General features: G+C 42.6%; 3 protein-coding genes and 1 long non-coding RNA gene across 6 annotated transcripts; 1 reads left to right on the top strand and 3 right to left on the bottom strand.

Moving 5' to 3' along the window:
• Positions 1-492: 492 nt before the first annotated feature.
• On the bottom strand, positions 493-7082 carry LOC117750078 (serine/threonine-protein kinase pim-1-like). Of its 2 annotated transcripts, none has more exons than XM_034560979.1 (12): positions 6933-7082; positions 6148-6273; positions 5535-5900; positions 5114-5348; positions 4791-5014; positions 4652-4704; positions 2190-4319; positions 1863-2047; positions 1505-1762; positions 1233-1413; positions 955-1116; positions 493-863 (listed from the first exon to the last, which is right to left on the bottom strand). In XM_034560979.1, the coding sequence occupies exons 7-12, from the start codon at positions 2716-2718 to the stop codon at positions 772-774; spliced, it is 1407 nt and encodes a 468-aa protein (XP_034416870.1). In that variant the 5' UTR covers positions 2719-4319; positions 4652-4704; positions 4791-5014; positions 5114-5348; positions 5535-5900; positions 6148-6273; positions 6933-7082; the 3' UTR covers positions 493-771. The 2 variants fall into 2 exon arrangements, with proteins under 2 accessions (XP_034416870.1, XP_034416869.1); XM_034560978.1 differs by having other exon boundaries at positions 5105-5348; positions 6933-7081.
• A 99-nt stretch (positions 7083-7181) lies between these two features.
• LOC117750084 lies at positions 7182-8744 on the top strand. The gene is made up of 3 exons (XR_004611765.1): positions 7182-7900; positions 8068-8148; positions 8495-8744. It is a non-coding gene; the product is annotated as an uncharacterized LOC117750084 (long non-coding RNA).
• Positions 8745-12571: 3827 nt separating this feature from the next.
• On the bottom strand, positions 12572-15887 carry LOC117750081 (kalirin-like). 2 transcript variants are annotated; one of them, XM_034560985.1, is made up of 4 exons: positions 15845-15887; positions 15378-15516; positions 14738-15265; positions 12572-13247 (listed from the first exon to the last, which is right to left on the bottom strand). In XM_034560985.1, the coding sequence occupies exons 1-4, from the start codon at positions 15859-15861 to the stop codon at positions 13230-13232; spliced, it is 702 nt and encodes a 233-aa protein (XP_034416876.1). In that variant the 5' UTR covers positions 15862-15887; the 3' UTR covers positions 12572-13229. The 2 variants fall into 2 exon arrangements, with proteins under 2 accessions (XP_034416876.1, XP_034416875.1); XM_034560984.1 differs by having other exon boundaries at positions 12572-15265.
• Positions 15888-20397: 4510 nt separating this feature from the next.
• Positions 20398-22430, bottom strand: LOC117750079 (serine/threonine-protein kinase pim-2-like). The gene is made up of 6 exons (XM_034560980.1): positions 21819-22430; positions 21510-21676; positions 21158-21415; positions 20885-21065; positions 20607-20768; positions 20398-20515 (listed from the first exon to the last, which is right to left on the bottom strand). The coding sequence occupies exons 1-6, from the start codon at positions 22207-22209 to the stop codon at positions 20424-20426; spliced, it is 1251 nt and encodes a 416-aa protein (XP_034416871.1). The 5' UTR covers positions 22210-22430; the 3' UTR covers positions 20398-20423.
• Positions 22431-25764: the final 3334 nt, after the last annotated feature.

Consider the following 25764-nt stretch of genomic DNA (forward strand, 5'->3'; position numbering starts at 1 on the left):
GCCCGCTGCTATTATGGGATGTACGGTAATGTTTCTCCTGTCCAACAGGGAAATGCCAGATATTGAACAATCTTACGGTTTGGGCAGCGCCTCGGCTCCTGGCCGCAGTCTGCCTATATTCATATTATAATTAGCTGAATACGTGATTGGCTACATCGTGTATTGATCAGATCTTTTGAGTCATCTTGACTGGAAATGACGGATGACGTTTTGATCCGGCCCGCCGAGTATTATGAATTATAAATTATAGTAAAGACCGCTGTAACGCTTCGTACCCTCGGGGCTGCGTGTGCGCGCTCCTGCAGCAGAACACGGCAGGTTAAAGAGCGCCGTCACGCTTTCTGCTGCACACAAACAGCCTGAAAGAGCTGAGCAATAAATGAGCATTAAGAAACATCGATGCTGGTCTGTTGCCGTCATCGTGCTTCAGGAAACTCAAGTCGGCTCCTGGCCGCAGTCTGCCCATATTTTATAATAATTAGCATCGTGTATTGATCAGATATGTACCGAATCGTGTATTGATCAGATATTTTTAGTCATCTTGACTTGAAATGACGGGACCGGCCCTTTATAGTAGAGATTATTTGAGGCCCGCAGCTATTATGGTATTTAAGGTAATGTTTCTCCCGTCCAACAGGGAAATGCCAGATTTTGAACAATGTCACGGTTTGGGCAGCGCCTCGGCTCCTGGCCAGTCTGCCCATATATAAATAAATGGAGGGCTAAAGGGATTAAATGTAAATTATGACATGCATGTGTGTGTGTGTGATACTATCTCAGCCACCGGTGATGCTTCAGCTGGTCCAGGGTGAAACGAGTATCCGGGTCCTCACATATACACGCCTTAAAGAAATCTTTGCCATCTGTAGAGAAAGGAGAAGAATGGGTGAGGTCATGTGATCCATCGCAACGTGAACTCAAATGAACAGATTTTTGTGTTTATGTTTTTCTTACTTTTGGAAAGCCACTTGGTCTCATTCAGCTTCACAAAGGTCATCCCCGGTCTAAATGACACCTTTTTTCGCATGTAGAACAGGACCATTCCTATCTGGAATACTGTCGTGGGTCCGGCTTTGTATTCCTGCCGACTGGCCCACTCTGGGGGGACGTCAGTACCTAAAATATAAAGACATAATGAAAAGAGAGTGAGGAGGAGGAAGAGCTTTGTTTCAATGTAAAAGTCACCGATGGGTGAAGTTAATAAAGAGCAGGAGTAAAACTGGACTTCTTACCATAGAAGGTGCTATAGACGTCGTCTTCTTCGCTGAAGCAGCTCAGACCGAAGTCGATGACGCGAACTCGTGGCAACTTCATGCCGGTCTCAATAAGGAGATTTTCCGTCTTGATGTCCCGGTGGAAAATGTGCTTCTCCTGGAGGTCAATGGCTGCATCCACCAACTGCTTCATTATAATCTGAAAGACAAAAAAGAGAGTTGAGGGGTCAGAGAGGAGGATGCTTGGACATGTTTTCATGGTTGTGACTGAGATGACTACAGCAGCTTACCTTAGCTTCCTTTTCCTTCAAGTAGCCTCCTTTGTCTTGAATGTAGTCGAAGAGGTCTACGGCCGGCATCGGTCTCTCCAGCACCAGGATCAGCTCCTGGTCCACAACATACCAGTCCAGTAGGTCAATGGATGCTGAATGCTGCTCTGATTGGGCCTCTAGCTTCCTTAGGACAGCGACCTCCATGGGGATCTGGAGCCCATCACTGTCTTCGTGAAAGAGGAGCTCTTCGTCTATCATAATATGCTTGATGGCGACCTAGGGGTGATACAAACAAGACTTTTTGGTTACACTTCCTGACCGTACTGTGTGTGTGTGTGTGTATGTATGTGTGTGAAAGAACATGTGAAAAACTTACAGGAAGATTATCCTCTCTGCGATAGCCAGCATACACGCATCCATATCCTCCTTCGCCAAGTTTCTCCTGCTGCTGGTACTTGGCCTTAAACATGGCTGACGGGTCTGGAACTAGGTCGTCCTTCTGAACCGGTCCATCATCGGCGCTTCTCGCGCTCAGAGCCGCCTCGGGTGGGTTTCTGCTTTCTAGAGATGAGAGAAAAAACATCACAACATGAATTTACTGACAATCACAACACGAACAAGGACAACAACACATGACGATCATTCGATGTCTCTTAAACCATTTATAGCAGAATAATAGTTCAAATATGGGGGTATAGCTTACCAGTGTCCTCTGAGGTGGACGGCAACTCATCGTTACAGAGGATGGGGTCCAGCATGGGGTCCAGGATGGGGTCCAGTCTCCTGCTTTTCTCCCTTTGTAGGATTTCCCCATCTTCTGTTCGTTTCCTCTTTAGTCCTCCAGGGACGACACTAATGTCCTCTGAGGTGGACGGAAACTCATATTCACAGGGGATGAGGTCCAGGATGGGGTCCAGCATGGGGTCCAGGATGAGGTCCAGGATGGGGTCCGGGATGGGGTCCAGCATGGGGTCCAGTCTCCTGCTTTTCTCCCTTTGTAGGATTTCCCCATCTTCTGTTCTTTTCCTCTTTAGTCCTCCAGGGACGACACTAATGTCCTCTGAACTGGAAGTCAACTCATCTTTACGGGGGATGAGGTCCAGGATGGGGTCCAGTCTCCTGCTGTCCCCCCTCTGTGGGCTTTCCTCATCTTGCATTACTGCTGTATTCCCTTCTCCAGGGACGACGTCCTTCTCCTCAGCTTTGAAGAGCTTTCCTAATACTTTAGACATTACACCTGAAGACTGCTGAAGACTTTTCTAACAAAGATAGTGCTTGTTCCTGTAAGGCAATATCATATACTAATAATATTAATAAGGTATATATAGGGGAGCTGCCACTGAGTTCTATGGCTGTGCCTTTGATGAAGGGTTCCATGAGGCCACAGTCTGTGACATCACCGTGTTCCGGAATATGCAAATGAGGGTTTAGAGTAAATTCTGTGTGTACAGTTTATAAGTAAAAATGGAGGTGTCCACTGAATACATTTATACAATGCATACCATACTATGTGTATAAGCATACAATACTTAATACTGATTCTGGCTGGCTTTACTCCAAACTAATAAAATGTACTCTTTTATGAATTTCTTAAATTCACCTTTTTAAAAGGCACTTGCATTTGATACATACACATATGTTATACAATCAAAAATTGCAGCTATCTATATAATGAAGCAATATTGTCTTTAGGCACAGTGTAAAGAGGTAATTTGGCCCTAAAGCTGATTTATTAAAAATTCATTCGCACAAAATATTGACGGACACACGATTCCACAAATTATGTTGAAGGGCGGAGCTCGACACAAACGTCACGTCCAAGCTCTTGGCTCATATTTCTGTGCCGTTTTACCACGAAGATATGAATATAACCGTTGCATAAACAACGAAAAATATCGACTCCAGAGGGTTAAACAAATAAGATATAAAGTGTTAACTAGTGAGCTGTAGAGGTGCTGGAAGGCAAAATCTTAAATTAAGCCGAATTCTTCTAAAACAAGCAATGAAAAAACCCTAGTTTAATAGTAAGTTACTTAAAATTAGAATTTAAGTCTCTTGACTAAATTAAATTCAAGATTTGACACCTTAATCTGGGATTGATAATGAGCATAAAAGTAGTTAAAATAAGACATCATTTCTTAAAACAGCATAACAAATATAAGTAATGTTGTCTTAAATCAAGACACCAAAACTTTCTCATTTAATATTTTTTTATTAACTTTGCAATACAATTGCTTAACTCAACATCCAAAAAAGGACGACTTCCACATTCCAGAGCTATCATAATCTAACAGATTGAAAAGCCAGTTTTGATTTAAACCCCACTATCAAAAAAACCCATCAGTTATTGTAGCAGCATACTACAGCAATAAACACCATGTTGCATATTATCCCACAGGAAAGGTTTTCAATCTCACCAACAAATGTGCCTAACTGTGATGAACTTTTTTTTTAAAACAGAACATCAACTTTCTTTGAAAGTCTTGCAACAGGAAGAGTGGGGCAGAGTGATGGACAAAGGGACTCACTCACTGAATGACTTCCACTCACCCATTGCTTTTGTGTAGTGAGGGGTCAAATCCTGCTCATGAATTGAATCTTGAAGTACCTCTGTCTGCAGTACTGACAGTAGTGTAGAAATGCACTTGGGGTAGGTCATGTGCAGGGCATAGTAATATGCCATGACGTAGAGAAGTCCCTCATTAAGTCTGTCCATGGTGAAGGTGGTCACAGGTGTTTTTCCGAAGGCGATCATGCAGTTGTCCTCAGAAACGAGCAGAACCGGAGAAGACAGGGGTCGCTGCTGCATGAAACCATTAGGATCCTCGGAAGTCTAGATGACACAAATAAATCAAGAAGATTAGAAAAAACATTGCAAGTAACATAAACTTGGACAGGACAGGACTAGGACATTAGTGAAATCATATTGTACTTTAAAACACACAGTCATAGTAACCCCTCAGCATTAAGCCCACTGCAAATGCTGAATGCACAGCTAGTTCCAATGATGTTAGTACTACATTAAGTACACTATGGAAAACACTTCCCCTTTGGAGCTTTTGAAATGATAAAAGTTTATCTCAAAGTAACTAAACCTAACATAAAATGTATGCCTGAAAAACTGTAACATATTAAGAAATGTTTCAGTAAGTCTGTAAATCTCACCGCTAGGACTGGGAGTTGGTCGGTTGGATGATTCGCTGCAGCTCATCCAGCACCTGAAAAATAGATTCAGATAAATAATTTAAAAAAAAAGTACATTCTGATGACTTCTTCTTCAAAAAAAAACAACAACATTACTTACATGATCCAGTTCTCTGAAACAAGGGTAAGCCTCTAGAATCTTTGTTGCTCTGTCTTGCTCCTTTAAAACATCAGAGGTGATGAAGCGTCTTCGAGACTCAAATTCCATGTTCAGCAAATGAGTTACCGCAGCTTTGTTTGGCTTTTTGGACTTGTACATTTCTTGGAGGGTCTTGTAGTGTCTTGCTTGGATTTTCTGGCTGTCCATGATGTCAACTGAACAAGCTGAAGACATTACAGGAATGTTATGGTGGAAAGGGGACATGAGATTTCCAAACTAACAAGTAAAACTGACAAATTAAATGTAATACATACATTCTTCACCACTGTTGTTCTGCGCTGGGGTGCTGGTTCTAGGTGACAGATCTACTGGGATGCCCATGGGACTAACAGGTGACCATTCCAGAATAATGGTGGATGTACTGGAATCTTCGTCATAGTCAGTAGTTGCAACGTCTGAACTGACTTCTTGTCGTGGTTTCTTGGAAGGAGGACCTTTGGCCTTCTTTGGACTTCTGACATTTGAGAGTCTCTTCATGAGCTTTTTGGCAACATGCTCCTGCGAGGCATACATAGTTAACATTGAAAAAAAAGACAATAGGCTCAAACTTTCTTATATTCTAATTATAGCTTTCGGCAATGTCTTGCTCCATTTGAACTTTCTGTCACGATTTCGCACTGTTTGAACATAAATCTCAGTATTAACACATACCAGCAACAAGCAAAATTAACAAAATCTACTCACCCACTCATTGTTTGATGACCCGTCTTTTATCATTGGATAGTAATCCACCAGTCGCTTTGCCATGGCATTCACCTCATGTTTGGTGGGGTATCTGGAGTCCTCTGTGGCTCTTGCGATGGAGATCATGTTAGTCATAGTGTTTCTTATGAGTCGGCAGAAGAGCTCCTTGGATAGGGTCACATTGTGCTCGGTCCCCAGCCGTTTCTGTTCAAAGTAGGAGCGTCGCACCTGTTCAAGCTCACTGTCTGTGAAGACTATGTATTCTGGGTTTGACATAGTCACACATTTAGAAGTATTGGCCTCCTCTTTTGAAAAGTCACTGCCTCCAGTGGGGGGTGATTGCTGAATTTCGGGAGCAGTATCCACCTAAAACACATTTACAAACATTTATTGTGTAACTTTGTCATAGTATGTTCTTACTTGTTAGTTTAAGCATTATAATTTGGGGGATTAAAAAAACATTTTTATTTAATATCCACTGTTGAAATGGACTCAAAGCAGACATGTCTAAACTAATGACATATTTATGTATATGAACCAGATTTAAACTGTGATATTGGAAAAATGTTGTACTGTTAAACAGTTGTGTTGCACTGTGAAAGACAAACCTGACCTTTTCATCTTTATTTACAAAAAAGCCATATAGCCCGCCGCCTCAAGAAATTTTCAGGACCAGGAAAGAGGTCTTTGATGTCGTCTCGGGAAAGCGAGGGGAGTAAGTCTTCTCCAATATTAGCAGCTGGAATATAGAACAGTTAGTCAGGGCCAAGAAACAAAGGTTATCATTGAATTCCCTCAGATTTTAACATAGCAGGTGAGGACATTTTGCCAACACCCGTTGTACAATAAGCACTGTTTGGACATTTTACAAATGTTTCCTATTTTTTGACAGTGAATTTGACAGCATTTATAAATTACCGGTACAGATGTTGAAGCCATGCAAACTACAGTAAGAGTGACAATAGAGCCTTGCTAGATACAATGCATTCACATTTCACGTCAGTTAATATATTTTGTAAAGCTTGATGGACAATTGGCACCACAAATGGCACCTTTAAACAAAGGCGTTAGCATACAGATTAAACTCAGGAGCCTTGAACCGGGTCCTGTGCACGCAAAAGAGCTTCCAATGGCTCCGGCTCCTGCCTGGGCATGTGCACTGCTTAATCAATTAACCCGTAATGTTTTACAACCAGGTGTTGCTGTTTTTTCAGCATTTACAAAATGGAACCAAAGCTTAATTAGACTGAACCTATTTCTAGATGGGAATCATAATGCAACACCAGACGTTTTTTTGATGTAGATTAGCTAGCTGCTAAACTTTAGCCCATTAGCAAATCATTAAGATAGGTAGCTAAACAACGGCAGCACAACATAAAAGTAACCCCTGTAGCATACCTCTGAGTGTGGCGATTGCAACCTCGTCCAGTTTGTCCATCTTTTGACATAAATGTCGAGCAGCAGCAGGTGACCTCCGGAATAGCTGCTGCATAGGCCTAGTTCATTAAAATTGCAACGGACTCCAAAAAAAAAGAAGCGCGACAGGGTGGATTGCACCATCTTCCAAGAGGGAGCGGGGGTGGGCACTCCGCCTAAATGAGTTTATTTTGCATTTATACAAATTATATTCATCTAAATAAGTTCATATTACTTTATAATGATTAAAATCGAGTCACACTCATTTGATAATTGATAAATGGTAAGTCGTTTTTGCCGTCATAAGACACTGAATTATGGTACGTTCCAGGTCATGGTTCAGACGGGTCAGACAGAGCAGGGGCAAACGCAGGTCGGACTCCAGCTAGCTAGCTAACTGCTAGCTAACTGCTAGCTAACTGCTAGCTAACTGCTAGCTAACTGCTAGCTAACTGCTAGCTAACTGCTAGCTAACTGCTAGCTAACTGCTAGCTAACTGCTAGCTAACTGCTAGCTAACTGCTAGCTAACTGCTAGCTAACTGCTAGCTAAAAACGGGGGAAATGATTTGGCGCTGTGTTATTTGCTTTGTGTTCGTGGCTCTCACTCTCAAATCTTTATTGAGTCATATTAATACTGCTCATAGTCGCAGTCCAGATTTTCGCGTTGTTTGTGGAATTGATGGATGCACCAAAGAGTATCGAGTCTACAACTCGCTATGGTATCACATTAGAAGAAACCACCACGAACACCTGGAAAGTGGCAGCAGCAACTCACGGAGAGAGAGGTCAACAGCAGGCCCGGAAGCCTCTTCAGCGGTGAATGCGTGGGCATACAGGCCAGCTGAGAGAGCATCAAACGGATGAAGCAGTGGTGGACAACAGGGTGCAAGATGTAATGACTGTTGGGTCATGTCCTGCTGTAGACTCTTCTGCATCATGTCAGTCAGAGGTAAGTCTGTTGTTTCCTTCAGTACACAGCTAAGCTTTATTATCAATCTTTTTATGTCTCACCATTTCAAAACAAATCTCAACTGGATTGTCATAACATGCTATTTTATCACTGCATATCAGTGTTTGTGGCAACAGTGTGTTTTATTATACGTTCTTTTTTTTAAGGATGACATCAGGCGTAACACTCTGACCAGACAAGCTACTGCTATTATGTTGACTGCAAGAGAAAAACACCATCTTTCACAGGTTTGTCTACATACAACATTATTACATTCCTTTCATCTGTGGCTCTGTTGATGATCTGCATGTCAAATCCAAGTCAGTTTACAGTTATTTAGTCTCCCTTAGCTGCAACTTAACTTGTATCTCCATGAGATTTCATTTTTAATAATGCCTTGTATTTGCTCTCTGCTATCTAGTTAGGATAATTTCATATTTTGAATTTAATTTTAATAATGCCTTATCAATTCGTTGAAAAGCATCATTGTATTGATGCTACTCTTATTAATATTTTTTATTATTTATAAAAGAGATTGTGTGCTAAACAATTTTAAAACTGGACTGTTTGGATTTAATTTGCTTGTTTTTTCAGAGAGGTGTGAATGATGTTGTGGCAGCAATGCAGCAATATCAAGCCCTGTTGGTGACTAATCTGAGGAGTCAGCTACAAACTGTATTCCAGCAACATCAAGGAAGTGAACTTGAAAAGGAAGCAATGGCAGTATTCGACCGGATTGAGGATCCATTTTCCTCTCTTGCAACAACATACAGGCAGGACAACGTGATTAAGGAACATTTCAATTTTGTGGAGTCAGAGGAGGTTTCTGTTGGGTATACTGCCTGCTTGCAGAAAAAAGGGACAAAAAGGGTCCTCTCCACAATAACAAAATGTTTTCATTACGTACCTCTGATTAAAAGTTTAGAACAGTTATTGTCCCATCCAAAAGTTTTAGAAATGATAGATCAGCTGCAAAAATACACAAGTGGTGGTTATCTGTATGACATCATAGATGGAGAGCTCATGAAATCGCACCCTTTATTTTCCGCCCGGCCCTCTGCTTTACCTGAGTTTGGACTTGTGAGCAATATCTATGTAATTAACTCATCATTATATTGTTATATACTAATGTTCGCTATGATGGAAATTACATGGCATATACAATAGAGATTCCAAACATGGCACAAGCAACTGAACTCATAGCATCTGATAATCTGGTAGATTTCACTCCATATTATAGTTATACTCACAAGGATGTGACATATGTCCCTACAAAATATTATCTGGGAGATGTGCTTGGGCTACACAGAGCCTCATCTGATGGACTGTAAAAGGCGCACTGTTTAATGTGTTAACATTATGTGCCACAAACTGTGCTTCTTGACCGTCAAATGTTGTTGTTTCATGATTCTTTCTTCTTCAGATGAACAATCAGTTAGCAGTCAGATGCCGATGCTGCAGGATACTGCATGTTCTTTTGTGATTCAGGATGCAATTGGGCCATTTTTTCATTTTGTTTTGTTTATGGGCCATGCAGTTTTCATTCAGCATGGTTATTTGTATTATGTTGTGTGTTGTATAGACAAGTCTGCTGTCATCTTAATATGTTGGATATGAAGCAGCAGGTTCTGCCCTGCAATGGAAATAATAATAATAATTTTAAAAAAACTTGAATTGTCCTTGTTTCATGGAATTCTTAAATTGAGAAGTTGTGCAAATGGTCTTATTCTTAAAATAAGGCAAATAATCTTGTCACTGCACTGGGTTTTATTGTAAAACATTGTTATAGTCTGTTTCTGGTTCATTCTAGCTCAAAATTAGCTGGTATATCTTATCAAGAAAAAGTAAGGCATACTTTCTTAAAATGAGATAATGTTTCTAATCAAAACATGCTTGACAAGATTAATATTCTTTTTGGGCAAAAAATAAGACTTATTTTCTTGATACAAGGCTTTTTATACTTTCTTGAAATTCCTTTTTTGCAGTGCAGTAGTTCAGCAGCGTCGTTAGCCTGACGTTCATGAGCATCATCTCTGGTGGAAGAGCTCCACAGCAGAAAACTGGAATTTTAGACAAAAACAACACGAGACGCACCGAGGCAGCCATCTTGGAGGTCTTCAACCAGTAAAGAATTATGACGCCAGTGCATCCACCCAGTATACTGTTGACATTTCTATCGTGCTATGGCGCCACCCAGTGGACACATATGCACACACACACACACACACACACACCTTTTACAATGAGACAGGAAACTACAAACAAGCAGGTTCTTTATTAGCAAAGAGTAACAAACCAGCAGGTCTATGGAGTAAGAAGAGGCAGCCTACACAGAAGCATAACGTTTCTCTATGGAGGGGGGGGGGGGGGGGCTGCCCCGGTGCTACGCGGCTCGCCAGGCCATGGCAGATGCATTGTGGGATTGTTTCAGCCAGAAGATCGGAGTGTCTAGAATGTAAAAGGTGTGATTAGAGGGTTTAATAATACAGCAGGGTCACCTGACCGCAATAATACTTGTGTGTTTCTGCTACTTTACTCAAGTGTTTTAATTTTCTGCAACTTTATACTTCATTTGATACAATGTCCATTATTTTTTATAGATTCAGAGTAATAATTATGTAGGAAATGAGGAGTCTTCTATTCCCCTTGGCCGTCACCTGTGGCCGTTTATTTCTCTTTCCAACACCTGCCTTGACATTTACTTCCTGGTGTCCTTTAACACCCCTCGTTACCAGGGTTACGCCCCTTCTCTTACCTGGTCTTGGTACTATAAAAAGGAACAATATGCAACATATTACTGTGTTAAATCATACAATGACCATGACAAGGAAAAGTTGAAATACTAGCTTCTTTGACATCAATGCTAAGGCCAGAATGTTTACGCCCACATTGAGTACCCGGGTAACGTTACTCATGCCCATCCCAGCTATCTATCCATCTTATCTTATAGAAACCATCTTTTCTGTTTACTTCAAATCTCCACTTTAAGTTGAGTGCTCAACCTGGCAACCCGGGTGAGCTCTGACTCTCAGGAGGAGGGAGACGACTCTCTCCATATGTTTTAATCCGGCCTGCGGTCCTCGTTTTTAAACGTTAGCCGTTAGTTCCTTTGTATGTTTTGTTGCTAATATATTTGTTACCCGACATTTTTAAGATGGTACCATCTTGGTAGAAAACGTCTCAGCTGAGCTACGCAACGTTTTGTATTTCAATATAATTATATTTGACCAGTTTAATTTCAGATGGGCAGACGGGAATTTTAGAAAAAAACGGTCGTCTTTACGGGAAACTATTAACAACTTTTAACAAGACAGATGTACAGACCTCTGAAAAGCTGAAGTATTCAGGTGTTTTGTTGAAATATAGAGTATTTTTGTACCTCAGGAAGAAGAGTGCTAATGCTAAAATGCTAGAATGCAGATTTGACTTTGTCATTTGAAATGTCAACGAAAAGGATGAAATCCTGAAAGGAATCCGGCTCTTTGAAAGATAAATGAAACCAGCAGAGACCCGGACCTGTTTCCCGTTTCGGGACCTTAGAACTGCAACCGAATTCTGCTTTTTGGGCCTCGTTCACGTCCATTTGCTCACTTCAGGAATTCAGGATTACCTTCGATTGTTAGAAAGTTATGATTTGTTTTAAAGCACCTTTGTTGTCATGAACTGAAGGCAGTGAGTGTGTTCCTTCTAAGAGAATCTACTCTGAATCAAGCAGCAAAAGAAAAAGTTGTACGGAGGCCCAGAGACCCTAATATTAAATGAATAAGACATTATACATTGTATGTATTGTATTGATAATACAAAATGTAATATACGTAATATGTACCTTTTCATGATCACAAAGCTTATGACCATGTGTGATTTTCTTTTGCCATTTCACCTGATTCACACTTTAAGCCACTTTATCAATTAGTAACTAATTTGATTATTTCAGTATTTCATGGTTAAATTTAATAATTTGATCGTATCTATTTATATGATTATTTGTTTGACTTATTCATTCAATATACGTCTCCAAAGATGAAAACCAACAACTGTCATTCTGTTGAGCTGCAACTAATATTGATTATGGAATCAGTTTAAAAATAAATAAAAACGTAAAGACTGATGATTTCTGCACTAATCTGGTCAACTACAAGCACCATCAGCTACTTCACAGTACATTTAGCAGTAACTTGTAACCAGCAAGTACTTTTCATGTTTATTTTTAACAACACAAAGTATTCTCTGAGTATAAGGAGATGATTAAAACATGTCGCTCTGTTGCATTTTTCCCTTTGAGGAGGCGAAACTGAGATGAAACACGGCTGTTTCACGGGTACCTGAACAGATCTCATTGCGGCTGCAATGAAAACACAAAAGTATAACAATTTGAGATTTGCATGTAGGGCTGGGTATCGCTAGTAATATATATATATATATATATATATATATATATATATATATATATATTTGCCCAGATCTGTCTCCAAAAAGGATCAAATGCAGGTAGTTTGGGTACTACTTGGTTCTGGGTTATTTCGGGCCGATACCCAGCCCTAGACTTGCATGGCTGTTGTAGACGGTGTGGCTTGCTTACATTTGCACCATTCTGCATCCCCGGCTGCATGAAAATAAATGCTAACTATTGCGGCGCACTAAATGCTCGCGGGGTGGGGTGGGGGGGGGGGATGCAAAATGTCCAGAAAGGGGGCATTGTGAAAGCATTTTGGTGAAAGCAGAGGACAGCACTTGTGACGGCAGAACACATTCTACATTTCTTTTTCTTTTTTTTGTACATTCATCAGTAGAAACAAGACAAGTAAACGGACTCTTCCGTCTAAATCAGAGGCCGATTCAACAGCCGGATTAACTATTTTACAAGATCAATGAACCCGAACACTCTGATCGGTTACTCGACACAGTGGCTGGTAGACAAAATGTACAAACGGAAAACGGAGAATTCTCAACAGGTTCGGGTTCAAGAAAACAAGATTTCTCACCTGATTTCTAACCCTATTCCCTGATTATTCTACATATTTTTGTAAACTACCTAACCTTTTTTTAGTTGATGTTTTTTGTAAACAGTGAAACAATCAAATTGTAGTGTTCCCGTGTAGTCCATCGTCTTGCTCTCCGAGGTTAATCCGTGATTTCTTTGTGTCTTTTCCCACTCAACTGCAGTTCGTTGTGGTTCATGACGGCAACAGTTCAGCTTTCTATCCGTCGGTGACTTGGATGTAAACTCACAACACTATTCACGGCGTAAACTCCGCCGCTGCACAGTCCAGCAGCTGTTTAGCGACTTCAGCGGGTAGGCCGGGTCGCTCCGGGGCAAACGGCGAACATTTCAAACCCAACACAAGTCCTGAAATAAATAAACATATGATAATAAATACATTTTAAAAAACGTATATCGCAGCGAGGTTCGACGCTGTTGCGTACCAGTCTTTTCCAAGGAGCTTTCCAGTGTTGGTGGTTTAAAATCAGCCACTGTTGTTAACATGCGGGGGGGAGGGGGAGTTCCGTTATGCTTAAATCTTTATTAAATAATTACTTTTGTTGAGAGGATTTCCCACGAGAGACTTGGACAAACGAGGAGAACGTAGAATGAACGTTAGCGGAGATGTGGACCGTAAGAACATTCATGAGCATCGATACGAGTAACATCCACGCCATCGAGGGGAAAACCTGCTCGTTGCACCCGGATTTCATTCGTGAAGTTTTCTCAACAAAAAAAAAAAAAAGTCAAAGCGATCTTTAGCGAAACATCGACCTCAGGAAAAGAACCCCAACTAAGCCGCCATTTACCAACTCCATCAGATTCCTTTTCAACCAGTTTAGACTCATTAAAAAGGAACATTTTGTTGCATTTACGTTTATCCGTTTGCAGAAATAGAATATAGATATAAGTATGTTTACTCATGTGTATAATCACCTGAAACTACCAATTGTTATGCATTTGTTACCAGAGAAAAAGCCTTTTTTTTTAAAATATATATATCTGCATAAAAGACCACTAAGTCCGCTGTGTTTTTTCCTACGGAAGCCCAGAAAGGCCAAACCAAACTTTAGCATGCCACGGTAGTTCTCCGACACGCCCGCTTTCAGTTGGTTACAATCTGCGACCTCGCCTCTAGATGGCGCCATGACCTGCACACTGCAGCTTTAAATCCTCCGTGGGAGTTTCTCGTGACACAAAATCAGATCGAAGACATCGTTGGCGGTTTTGCTTTTAGCGATTTTACCATTTTTGTACTCCTGTGGGCTCAAAGTGTCACGAAAAGCTTTTTTTTAAAAATATGTTCAGACGCGTTGGCTACAACATGTTAGCAGAGCGTGGGACAGTTGCCCCAGAGCCCCTGAGCAACAGGCCGAATTAAACTACCCCCCCTTTAACACAATGGTCTCCTGCCTCCAATATAACATCTGTCCCTGAAAAAATAAACATTACAAATATAAACTAATATGTTGACATTAAGCCCGCTCACAGTGTGTTTTTCTAAATGCTAATTTCCTCAACTTTGAGGTTCTTTGGGTTCTCATGGGGGTTCTAGGCTGCTTATGGGGCCCTGCTTCACGTCTAATGGTTGTTACCGGGGGAACAAAAGATCAAATGAATGTGTTAGTCTGCAATTAAATATCAAACAATCATGAATTTTAATTATTTCTTCTGCTTTTAAGTTTAGTGGTCGACAGAGTGGCCTCGTGGTCCTTTATGAAGACGTAGATCCCTTCCCCACTCACACATTAATAAATACTAAAGATCATTAAATGCTTATAATACACAGCAGTGTTGTTGTGGGTGGCACTCGGAGCTCCTGTCCGTCACAGCGTGTTGCCCAAGCTGCTGCTCACCAGCCCTTTGATGTTAGTGACGGGCCGCACGTCATGCAGCTGTCTCCGTCGGTCAATAAATGTGGCCAATCGCGTCGTGTCCAGCGGTGTCTTGGAGTACTCCCCGCCGTGCGCACCCCCGCGGCCCACCCACGGGTGCTGCAGGCAGGAAGTAGCGCTCGGCCTCTTCCTGGGATCCTGCTGCAGCGCCGAGGACACAAAGTCCCTCGCCGCCTGGCTCACGTCGCGGAAGTACTCGTCCGGGAAGCAGAAGTCCAGGCGGCAGATGTTGACGCAGGTCTCCTCCGGCGACTCGTCCAGGAACGGGGACACGCCGCTGAGCGCCACGTAGGCCAGCACGCCGACGCTCCACACGTCCGTGGCGACGGAGACCGGCGTCCCGCGGATGAGCTCGGGCGCGGCGAACTCCGGGTTCCCGAGCAGGAGGTGGACGTACCGGCGGTGGGCGGACAGCTGCACGGCGTCGCCGAGGTCGATGAGCTTGATGCCCGGGGTGGGAGAGTGGAGGTCCACCATGATGTTCTCAGGCTGCAGCGCAGACGCACGGATTCAGAGTCATTTCAAAAGGCATAAAAAAACAGCAACAAAAAACTCATTGATCTCAGGTCAAGTCACACACACACACACACACACTTCTCACCTTCAGATCCAGGTGAACCACTCTGCAGGTATGAAGGTGCTGCAGGGCCTCGAGTGTCTCTCTGATGAAGAACGCCACCTTCTCCTCCATCAGCTCATCGTGGGCGACGAGGTAATCGAGTAAACGACCATCCTCCAGCCTGACACACAAACACACATTGAGTAACATGTAGATAAAGCTTTAATAATGTCATCTAAAGTAAGCGGTGCAGCAAAGGGAACAAAACGGCTGCAAAAGACAAACACATAAACTTTGAATAGGGCCAAAATAACCAAAAAACAACCACAAAGAGACTCAAAGTGACTATAAGACATAAAGCAACTACGAATAGATGCAAAATACCAACAACAACAAAAGTAAACAGTTAGAAAGTGACACAAAATGACCACAAAGAGATGCGTAAGCATTACAAAGGGACAGTAAACAACAACAAAAAGAGGCTCAACAACAATTCAGTCAAGACGTACTGCTCCAGGATCAGCATCAGAGAGGTGGGAGACTCGTAGGTGTCCAACAAACAACCCCAAGGCTTTAGTCCTAAACCAGCCTATCTTTTGTCAGAACCCTGTATCTGGTTCTCATGCTCGGGCTAACTGTTATTCAGCTTTTTTTTAAATATTTTATTATTATATATAAATATTCCCAATTTGGGATTAACAAAGGACATCTATCTGTCTATGTTACGATGGAGAGGGACACTAACTAGTTTTACAGAACTGTTTTTTTTCCATTGCAGTAATTATTGATAAAAGAGGTACAACAAAAGCATGAAGTTCAGTGTCATGTCGATCAAGGGTTAAACAAATAAGAATAAGAGGACTAACAGGACTTAAACATCTTAATATCTAAATGATTGTCAGAGGAAAACTGTCTAAATGTAATCAATGAAAACACAATTCATCCGGATGAACAATAGATCAACTTGTTTTTCTCCATTTTTTACAACATCAATCAAATCAAAAGACTCATAATCAACCGAGGGCATAAGGGAACAAGTGAGGACGCGTTTGAGCACACTGCCACCTACAGGTCAGACGGTAACAATGCAGCAGATCTTCGCATCCCCTGTTGTTTTGATTTGTTGTTGTTTGCGCTCACCGATGTTCTTGGAGTAAACGGGCACGAGCACGTTGACCAGTCGCTCTGCCGCCAGCAGGCACGCGCACAGCAGCGCGAGGCCCTGCAGCGCCGCAGTGCCTTTGGGCCACAACAACGGCAGCAGCAGCCGCACCTTCCTCCCGCAGCCTCGCCACGCGGACGGCGAGGGGGGGGAGGGGGGAGGAGGAGGAGGGGGGGTCTGGACAGAGAGAGAGATGCATGTGTTATTTCTTGTGGTATTATAATGCATATTGATAATGCGTGTATGTTCTACATAGATCCATTGTTTTCCTTTTTACTGTACTAATTAATACATTATCACCTGGCTTTAAGATGCACAAACTTAAGCAATTAGTCCTCATCTATCGAGCGTTACCGGCTCAACCCTGCCCCCCTGTGGCCAGGGAGCAGAAGGCAGTCTCTATAACTATTACTTGGGGACAAGAACTGCAATTGAAGTCCTCCAAATAAAATTAAAAAAGGACACAACATATCTTGTCCCTGCTCTCGGGGACGACACATTGAAGCGTTTTGTGACCCGGCATCCCCTGAAAGAGTAAAACATCATTTAAAAAAATTAGGGGGTTGTTTTTAGGGGGGGGTACACATCTGGTTAACTTTCCCTCACGCAAACAAAAAAAGAGCAGCACAAAGATTCTTCTGTAAATGTAATCTGTGTGTTGAAACTAAAAGAAAACTCTGCTGAAAGAAGCTGCCTACATTACCCACAATGCAACTCGACCGACAGCAGTCGGACGGAGATTCGGGGTGTGCTTAGCAAGGGATGTCACTACTTTCACTCCACACACACACACACACACACACACTCACAGACTTAGTTGAACTTATATATAATAAAATCCCAAACATCTGTAACACAATAGTGTTTTCTTTGGTGCCACAAAGAGGTTCAGTTTCACTGAGAAGTTTCTTCAGTGTTTTTGAAAACGTTGTAAAACAAACATATAAAACTCACCTCAACATTCACGACTCTTCCTCCTCCTCTTCCTCCTCTTCCTCTCTTCCAAACACTTACATCCGAGTTACAGGATTATCTGCAAATACTTTCACTAACGGAGCCCGAGAGCTTAAACCTGCTGTGATGTGACTGCACACGCACACACACACACACACACACACACACACACACACACACACACGTGTTGTGTTTTGAGCTTTCAGTTTAAAGTAGCTGTGGTCAGCATTTTGTTTTGAGCTGAGCAGAGCAGTATGTGTGTGTGTGTGTGTGTGTGTGAGTGAGTTTATAATAAATATAGACACAACAACTAACTATAAACATGAAATTAAATAAATATGTAAAACACTGTATTTCCATAATATAGAACATTTAATTACAAAAAATTAGTTTTGAGGTTTACCTTTTTTATTTGCTTTTTTATTTTATTTCCTGGTCTAACGTGACCGTTTCGTATTTCCTGGTCTAATGTGACCGTTTCGTATTTCCTGGTCTAACGTGACCGTTTCTTATTTCCTGGTCTAACGTGACCGTTTCTTATTTCCTGGTCTAATGTGACCGTTTCTTATTTCCTGGTCTAACGTGACCCGTTTCTTAATTTTTGGTCTAACGTGACCGTTTCTTTTGTTATTTTATGCAGCAACAACTTATCCTGTTAGCAGAAAAATGGCTTGATATGAATTTAACATTTTGATAAAGTCCATGTGGTACAATTTCTAAGAAATAAGAAATATCTGGAAATATCTGAGATTAGCTGTGGCTCTGGGCTCACCAGCAATTTTTGACTTTTTGACACCGAAATTCCAGGTTTATTGACAACAGGATTAAAAATCATATTAAAGTAAAAAATGAAAGAAAAGATTAATTTTTTTAATAAAGTTTTATTATTTTCAAAGCAGCAGCAGCAGCAGCTCCTGACCCATCCCGAGCTCTCTAAGAAAACGAGAAAAAAACTCCACAAAATGGGAAGAAATCTCGGAAGAGGCAATTCAAAGAGAGATCCCCTCTTCTCGGACGGATGGGCCTGTGCCTGGATCTGAAAAATAAGACAATTGTTAGAACATAAATAATATAATGTGAGTCAAATTAAAACAGCTATCTATCTATAGTGTAGTTTATGTTTAAATGTAAATTAAGACGTGTGTGTGTGTGTGTGGTATGATACTATCTCAGCCACGGGTGATTCCTCAGTTGCTCCAGGGTGAAACGCTGATCCGGGTCCACATGTATGCAACTCTGGGGGGACGTGGGTACCTAAAATATACAGACATAATAAAAAGACAGTGAGGAGGAATATTATGTATTGCTATTATAGATAAATATACCAGTATCATATTTGTGGTATTGAGGACCGATTGTTCTTAAAACGTTTATTATTATTATTATCATACAAGTTTTTAACGCAATCTATGTTCTTAATCAGATCAGTTTATAATTTTGGTCAAATCAAAAGACGTTTATAAAAGCTTAAAGGTTCCATCAAACGACTCCATGTCATGCTGTCTGCATGCATTGACTGCAAGGGGAGAACGTTTTTATTAATATCTTGCTGTATTATTACTAATATTAATGCCAATTGTTAAGTGTTCAAAAGGCTGGGCATGAACAAAATTGTAAAAAGGGAACCATACAGATGTTTTATTTATTACTACTATAGATAAATATACCAGTATCGTATTTGTGGTATTGAGAACCTATTGTTCTTAAAACGTTTATTATTATTATTACCGTACGAGTTTTTTGCCGCAATCTATGTTCTTAATCAGATCAGTTTATAATTTTGGTCAAATCAAAAGACCGTAGTTATAAAAGCTTAGAATCATAAAACACGGGACGAGATGTTAAAACTGTCCATTGTGCCAATAGATGGTATGCACTCACATGAGCTTTGCCGTGATGTTGACAGAGTGGCATGGGAGGTTTATTTCTTAAACTGGGTTAAGATGTCAATTTTGGGACACATCCTCAGTAGTGTGCCTTCGAATAGTGCCTTAGTGGGTGTTTCGGCCTTTAATCACTAAACACCCTCAACAAAGGTGGCCAGCTAAAGGGTGATCAAGCCTTAGCTTGTGTCCCATGCCCAATTAAGATTTCCCACGGGACTATGCAAGGCAGGGGCGTCCACTTCCCTGAGCCAGCCCTACAGCTGACCGCATACCTCATATGCCCTCCTCAAGTTGGAGGGATCTGAATTGGGTTCCCCTGTGGGGGTGGGGGGGTCATGAAGTTATAGCCCAGCAAGGGTCCTTCTGTTTGATCCAGATCCACTGGCTGCCTCTTTCAGCTGCTTGAGAAACTGCTCTGATGGTCCGGCCCTTTATAGTAGAGATTATTTGAGGCCCTACGGCATTATGGGATGTACGGTAATGTTTCTCCTGTCCAACAGGGAAATGTAAGAGATTGAACAATCTCACGGTTTGGTCAGCGCCTCGGCTCCTGGCCGCAGTCTGCCATATTTATATTATAATTAGCTGAATACGTGATTGGCTGAATCGTGTATTGATCAGATCTTTTGAGTCATCTTGACTTGAAATGATGGGACCAGCCCTTTATAGTAGCGAGATTATTTGAGGCCCGCTGCTATTAATGTATTTACGATAATGTTTCTCCTGTCCAACAGGGAAATGCAAGAGATTGAACAATCTCACGGTTTGGGCAGCGCCTCGGCTCCTGGCCATATTTATATTATATCGAGGAGAAGATCCGGATGCGACGTTCTGATTATTGTCTTCACCTTGAATTGTGCGTAAAAGCAACATGAATGAACTGACGGTAGAGAGACAGTCATATTTAAATAAGACAGCAGCAAGATGATAGGCTAACCATATCATTGTTTCCTTGTGCTTATTGAATAGAGTGGACCAGCTGATCTGCGCGGCTGGTGTTACGATGACAGCGGGTAAAAATTGATTGGCAGACGTATGAGGAATAAATAAATGAAGACGTGTGTGCGTGTGTTTGTGTGTGTGATGCTATCTCAGCCACGGGTGATGCTTCAGCTGGTACAGAGTGAAACGAATATCCGGGTCCGCACATAAGGACGCCTCAAAGAAATCTTTGCCATCTGTAGAGAAAGGAGAAGAATGGGTGAGGTCATGTGATCCATCGCAACGTGAACTCAAATGAACAGATTTTTGTGTTTATGTTTTTCTTACCTTTGGAAAGCCAACTGGTCTCATTCAGCTCCTGAAAGGTCATCTCCGGTGTAGATGCCGCCTTGTGTCGCATGTAGAACAGGACCATTCCGATCTGGTATACTGTCGAGGGTCCCGCTTTGTACTCCTCCCGACTGGACCACTCTGGGGGGATGTGAGTACCTAAAATATACAGACATAATAAAAAGACATTGAGGAGGAGGAAGAGCTTTGTTTCAATGTAAAAGTCTCCGATGGGTAAAGTTAATAAAGAGCAGGAGTAAAATTGGACTTCTTACCATAAAAGGTGTCAAAGGCGTCGTCTTCTTCGGCGAAGCAGCTCAGACCGAAGTCGATGACGCGAACTCGCGGCGCCTTCATGCAGGTCTCAATAAGGAGATTTTCCGGCTTGATGTCCCGGTGGAAAATGTGTTTCTCCTGCAGGTCAATGGCTACACTCACCAACTGCTTAATTATAACCTGAAAGACAAAAAAGAGAGAGTTGAGGGATCAGAGAGGATGCTTGGACATGTTTTCATGGCTGAGACTCTGAGATGACTACAGCAGCTTACCTTAACTTCCTTTTCTTTCAAGTGGCCTCCTTTGGATTCAATGTAGTTGGAGAGGTCTACGGCCGGCATCGGTCTCTCCAGCACCAGGATCAGCTCCTCGTCCACAATGTACCAGTCCAGCAGGTCAACGTGTGCTGAATGCCGCTCTGATTCGGCCTCTAGTTTCCTTAGCACAGCGACCTCCATGGGGATATGGAGCCCATCAGTGTCTTCGTGAAGGAGGAGATTTTCGTCTATGGTAATATGCTTAATAGCGACCTAAGGGAGATACAAACAAGACTTTTTGGTTACACTTCCTGACCGTACTCTGTGTGTGTCTGTATGTGTGTGAAAGAACATGTGAAAAACTTACAGGAAGATTATCCTCTCTACGATAGCCAGCATACACGCATCCACATCCTCCTTCGCCAAGTTTCTTCTGCTGCCGGTACTTGGCCTTAAACATGGCTGACGAGTCTAGAACCGGTCCATCATCGGCGCTTCTCTCGCTCTGAGCCGCCTCGGGTGGGTTTCTGCTTTCTAGAGATGAGAGAAAAAACATCACAACATGAATTTACTGACGTTCACAACACGAACGAGGACAAAAACACAAGACGATCATTCGATGTCTCTTAAACCATTTATAGCAGAATAATAGTTAAAATATGGGGATATAGCTTACCAGTGTCCTCTGAGGTCGACGGCAACTCATCCTCACAGGAGATGGGGTCCAGTCTCCTGTTTTTCTCCCTCTGTACGCTTTCCCCATCTTCTATTCTTTTCCTCTTTTTTTGCCCAGGGACGGAGCTGGACGGCAACTCATCTTCACGGGGGATGGGGTCCAGGATGAGGTCCAGTCTCCTGCTTTTCTCCCTCTGTACGCTTTCCCCATCTTCTATTCTTTTCCTCTTTTTTTGCCCAGGGACGGAGCTGGACGGCAACTCATCTTCACAGGGGTTGGGGTCCAGGTGCCTGCTCTGTGGGCTTTCCCCATCTTGTGATTCTTCTCTATTCCTTCCTCCAGGGACGATGTCCTCCTCAGCGTAGAAGTGTTTTCCTAATACTTTCCCCATTACACCTGAAGACTGATGAAGACTTTTCTAACAAAAATAGTGTTTGTTGCTGGAAGGCTGGAGTTTATATATGGGAGCTGGCACCGAGCGTTCTATTGTGCCTTTTATGACGGGTTCTATGAAGTCACAGTCTGTGACGTCACAGTGTTCCGAAATATGCAAATGAGGGTTTAGAGTAAATTCTGTGTGTACAGTTTATAAATGAACATGGAGGTATCCACTTGTTGTGAACATCCCATAAACGTCGGAACATCTAACGCCCTGGTGTCTGGGTTCATAACATCACCCGTAGGCTCACACAGCTCGGGGAATTTCACCGACTCCGCTTCCAGCGCTACGAGAGCAGCAGCACAAACTGGCGGAGCATCTCAACGCTGATTGGCCGGCGAGTTTCTCAACTGGCCGGCCAATCAGCGTTGAGATGCTCAGCCCGCGACTAGTTTGGTGTGAACGCCCCTTGAGAACGGTGCTGCCACCGTGTGGTGAAAGGAGGAATTACATCTTTACATTTGTATTTATTTACTCTGACAGAGCTAGCGAGCCATAACTAACACATTATAAGACCGAATCTGCGGGCCGTATGAAATCTGACCGCGGGCCGGAATTTGGACATGCCTGGTCTAAGGTGACCGTTTCTTAATTCTTGGTCTAAGGTGACCCGTTACGGAATATGCAAATGAGGGTTTAGAGTAAATTCTGTGTGTACAGTTTATAATTAAAGATGGAGGTATCCACTGAATACATTCATACTGTGCATTCAATACTACATGTACAAGCACACAATACTTAATACTGACTCTGTAATACACCTTTTAAAAGGCACTTGCATTTGATACATACCCATATGTTATACAATCAAAAATTGCAGCTATCTATATAATAGTGTAAAGAGGTCATTTGGCCCCTATAAAGCTGAAAAGTTTAAGTCTGATTTGTTAAAATTCTTCAAATCTCTTGTGCAAACAGTTTTACTCATGTGGACGAACTATTTTGCTGCATGAAATTGGTTTACCAAAGCCTTCGGTTCACAAGTGGTGGAATATATGAATAAAATAGTAGATACATGTAAATAAATGTCTAAACCCAAATTTCGTAACATCGTTTTTTGAGTAGAAGTCTTTTTCCGAAGCGTAAGGTGGGAGGTCCTTAGTGAATTGTGAAGTGTTCATTGGTTAGTTTCGCACAAAATATTGACGGACACACAAATTACGTTGAAGGTTGGAGCTCGACACAAACGTCACGTCCAAGCTCTTGGCTCTGTGCCGTTTTACCACAGAGATATGAATATACAGCTTGGTTGGCTGGGTGACATTAGTTGGCAGACTGGATAGCGGTACTGGGTAGGTGGAAACATTACATACAGGAGCTGAATCCTCACTTATGTCAGTGTCTGACACTGGAATAAACTGTCCTAACTGCAGACCTGAATGCAGCACCATAGGGGTGTGTGTGGGGTTGATGATGCGTGCAACAGTACAGCCATTTTCAGCAGTAGACAGCGTTCGGGCAACTGCTATACCATCCATCTCCGGTTGCCGGGGTTCAAGGCAGCCGCTGTAACTGCGTAGGAGGCCTGCATTGATTACAGGGGGAATCAGGGCAACTTTACAAATCATTTCACAGCGTGGGGGAACAGTCATGTTCTCCATTATTTGTGCTGTACAACTAGCAGGTGCTAGATCCCTTTGTCTAAGTAGGGGCAGGACCTCATCACCTAGATAGCACAGCCCCCTCCCCATATCTAAAATAACACTGTGAGGAGTGAGAAAGTCACAACCTAATATGACGCCTTGATTTACATTTCTGATGACTTGTACTTCGTGTTGCAGAGTTTGTGACCCTAGCTTAAAGGTGACATCTACCGTACCCAATGTATCCAAGCTTTGGCCAGTCACAACTTGTGACATGATGAATTTCTTTTTTATGGGTCTTCTTGCCAGAGAAGGTATTGACATTTTGGTCTGCTAACTTATAAATGAGATTGTAGAGCCTGTATCTAGCATGATGTGCATATCAGTGCCCTCAACAATTCCATTTACATAGGAGGTGACATCTTTACTTACAGTGGCGTCCGTTTTCACCATTTCAGTCAGGGGAATTTTCATATCTGTAACACCACTAGGGGTTGTCTGTTGTCGGATATTGTCTGGTATTTCGGTGAGTCTGACCTCTGGGGCTTCCCGGGAAGTAGCTGATGGTTGCCCCGCATCATCAGCTAGCGTCCGTTTCCCTGTTCAAATCTGCCCTGATCTTTGTAATCAGTGTTGGTGGGGCTTCGCTGACCTTTGTCCTCATACTCTTGGAATGACACATGTTTGGGACTTGGGCTTCGGCGACGCGAATCATATTGATGTCTACTGGAAGAAGTTTGTCTCCATCTTCTTTCTCCGTGGGGGTCACAGGCATGGGCTGAGTAGTGAGTATCTCTGTAGGGCTGTCGGTACCTGTCAGGTTCTCTGTGGGTGAAATCCTGATGGTGGCGGTTTACATGAGGGTAGCGTTCTGGAGAAAAATTATGGGAACGTGAATATCTGGAAGGGGAATGCCCATAACCTGAGCTCCATGCCTTTGTGGGTCTCTCTGGGCTCCTCCCATAAGGTGAGGGAGATCGACCAGGACGCACCAGCATGTTCCTTTCCCGGTGGTGCCCACTACTTTGTTCATCCAGCTTCAGTTTCAGAGCGCCCAGATCATTACTTAAATATTTTACAGTAGTAGTTAGATTCTGGACAGCTTTTCTGAGTTCAGGGTCATTTTCACGCACCGAATTTACGGACTGTGTTGGGCCAACATCTCCGATAATGACATTAGCTGGGGACACTGGCATTACCAATCTGGCTGCTTGGCGAGCCCTTTCATCTTGGGAAGCAACTTTGCACGCTTCGGTGAAAGTTTTCACTCCTCTTTCATGACACTTGACTTGAAGCTCTTGATCCAAACCAGCAATGAAGCGAGACATTTTCATATACTCTGAAGCTTTATGCTCAAACTCGGGAAAAGCTTCTTTGACCAGCCTGCAAACATCTGCAGCATAAACTTCCATTGCTTCATGAGGCAATCTTGGACGGGCATTAGGGAATGCTTGAAACGATGCAATTATATCCTTCTGGCCAAAAGCTGTCTGCAAATGTCTCTTTGTTTCAGCATAAGAGCTCTGAGTTTCGAGAGGCAGATTATCCCAAACAATGAACAGATCTGGCGGTAGTCTAGTCGGTAGCTCCGCTGCTAACACGGTACTCAAATCCACGCCACTGTCCTTGTAACGGGCTTCTTGAATCACCTCGTAGCGGCGAACCCACAGTTGAAAAGACTCACGGCCATCGTTGAGAAAGGGCGGCGGTAAGGGAATGCCCCGTGGCGCTCCCAATGCTCTGCTGGAAGGCGGCACAGCTGGCGTTGGAGCTCCACTTGAGCTCGTGGATCACCAGCGGAGAGTGATTCATCATCAGACACGACGAGCTTTCTTCCTCTTAGCCTTCGTACGGAACTAGACGACCGATACACGGTTTCTAAACTCACTTGAAGCTAATACGCGGGAGAAAAAAAATGTCGTGG

The sequence above is a fragment of the Cyclopterus lumpus genome, chromosome 21 (genome assembly GCF_009769545.1).
Source record: "Cyclopterus lumpus isolate fCycLum1 chromosome 21, fCycLum1.pri, whole genome shotgun sequence".
Lineage (NCBI taxonomy): Eukaryota > Metazoa > Chordata > Actinopteri > Perciformes > Cyclopteridae > Cyclopterus > Cyclopterus lumpus.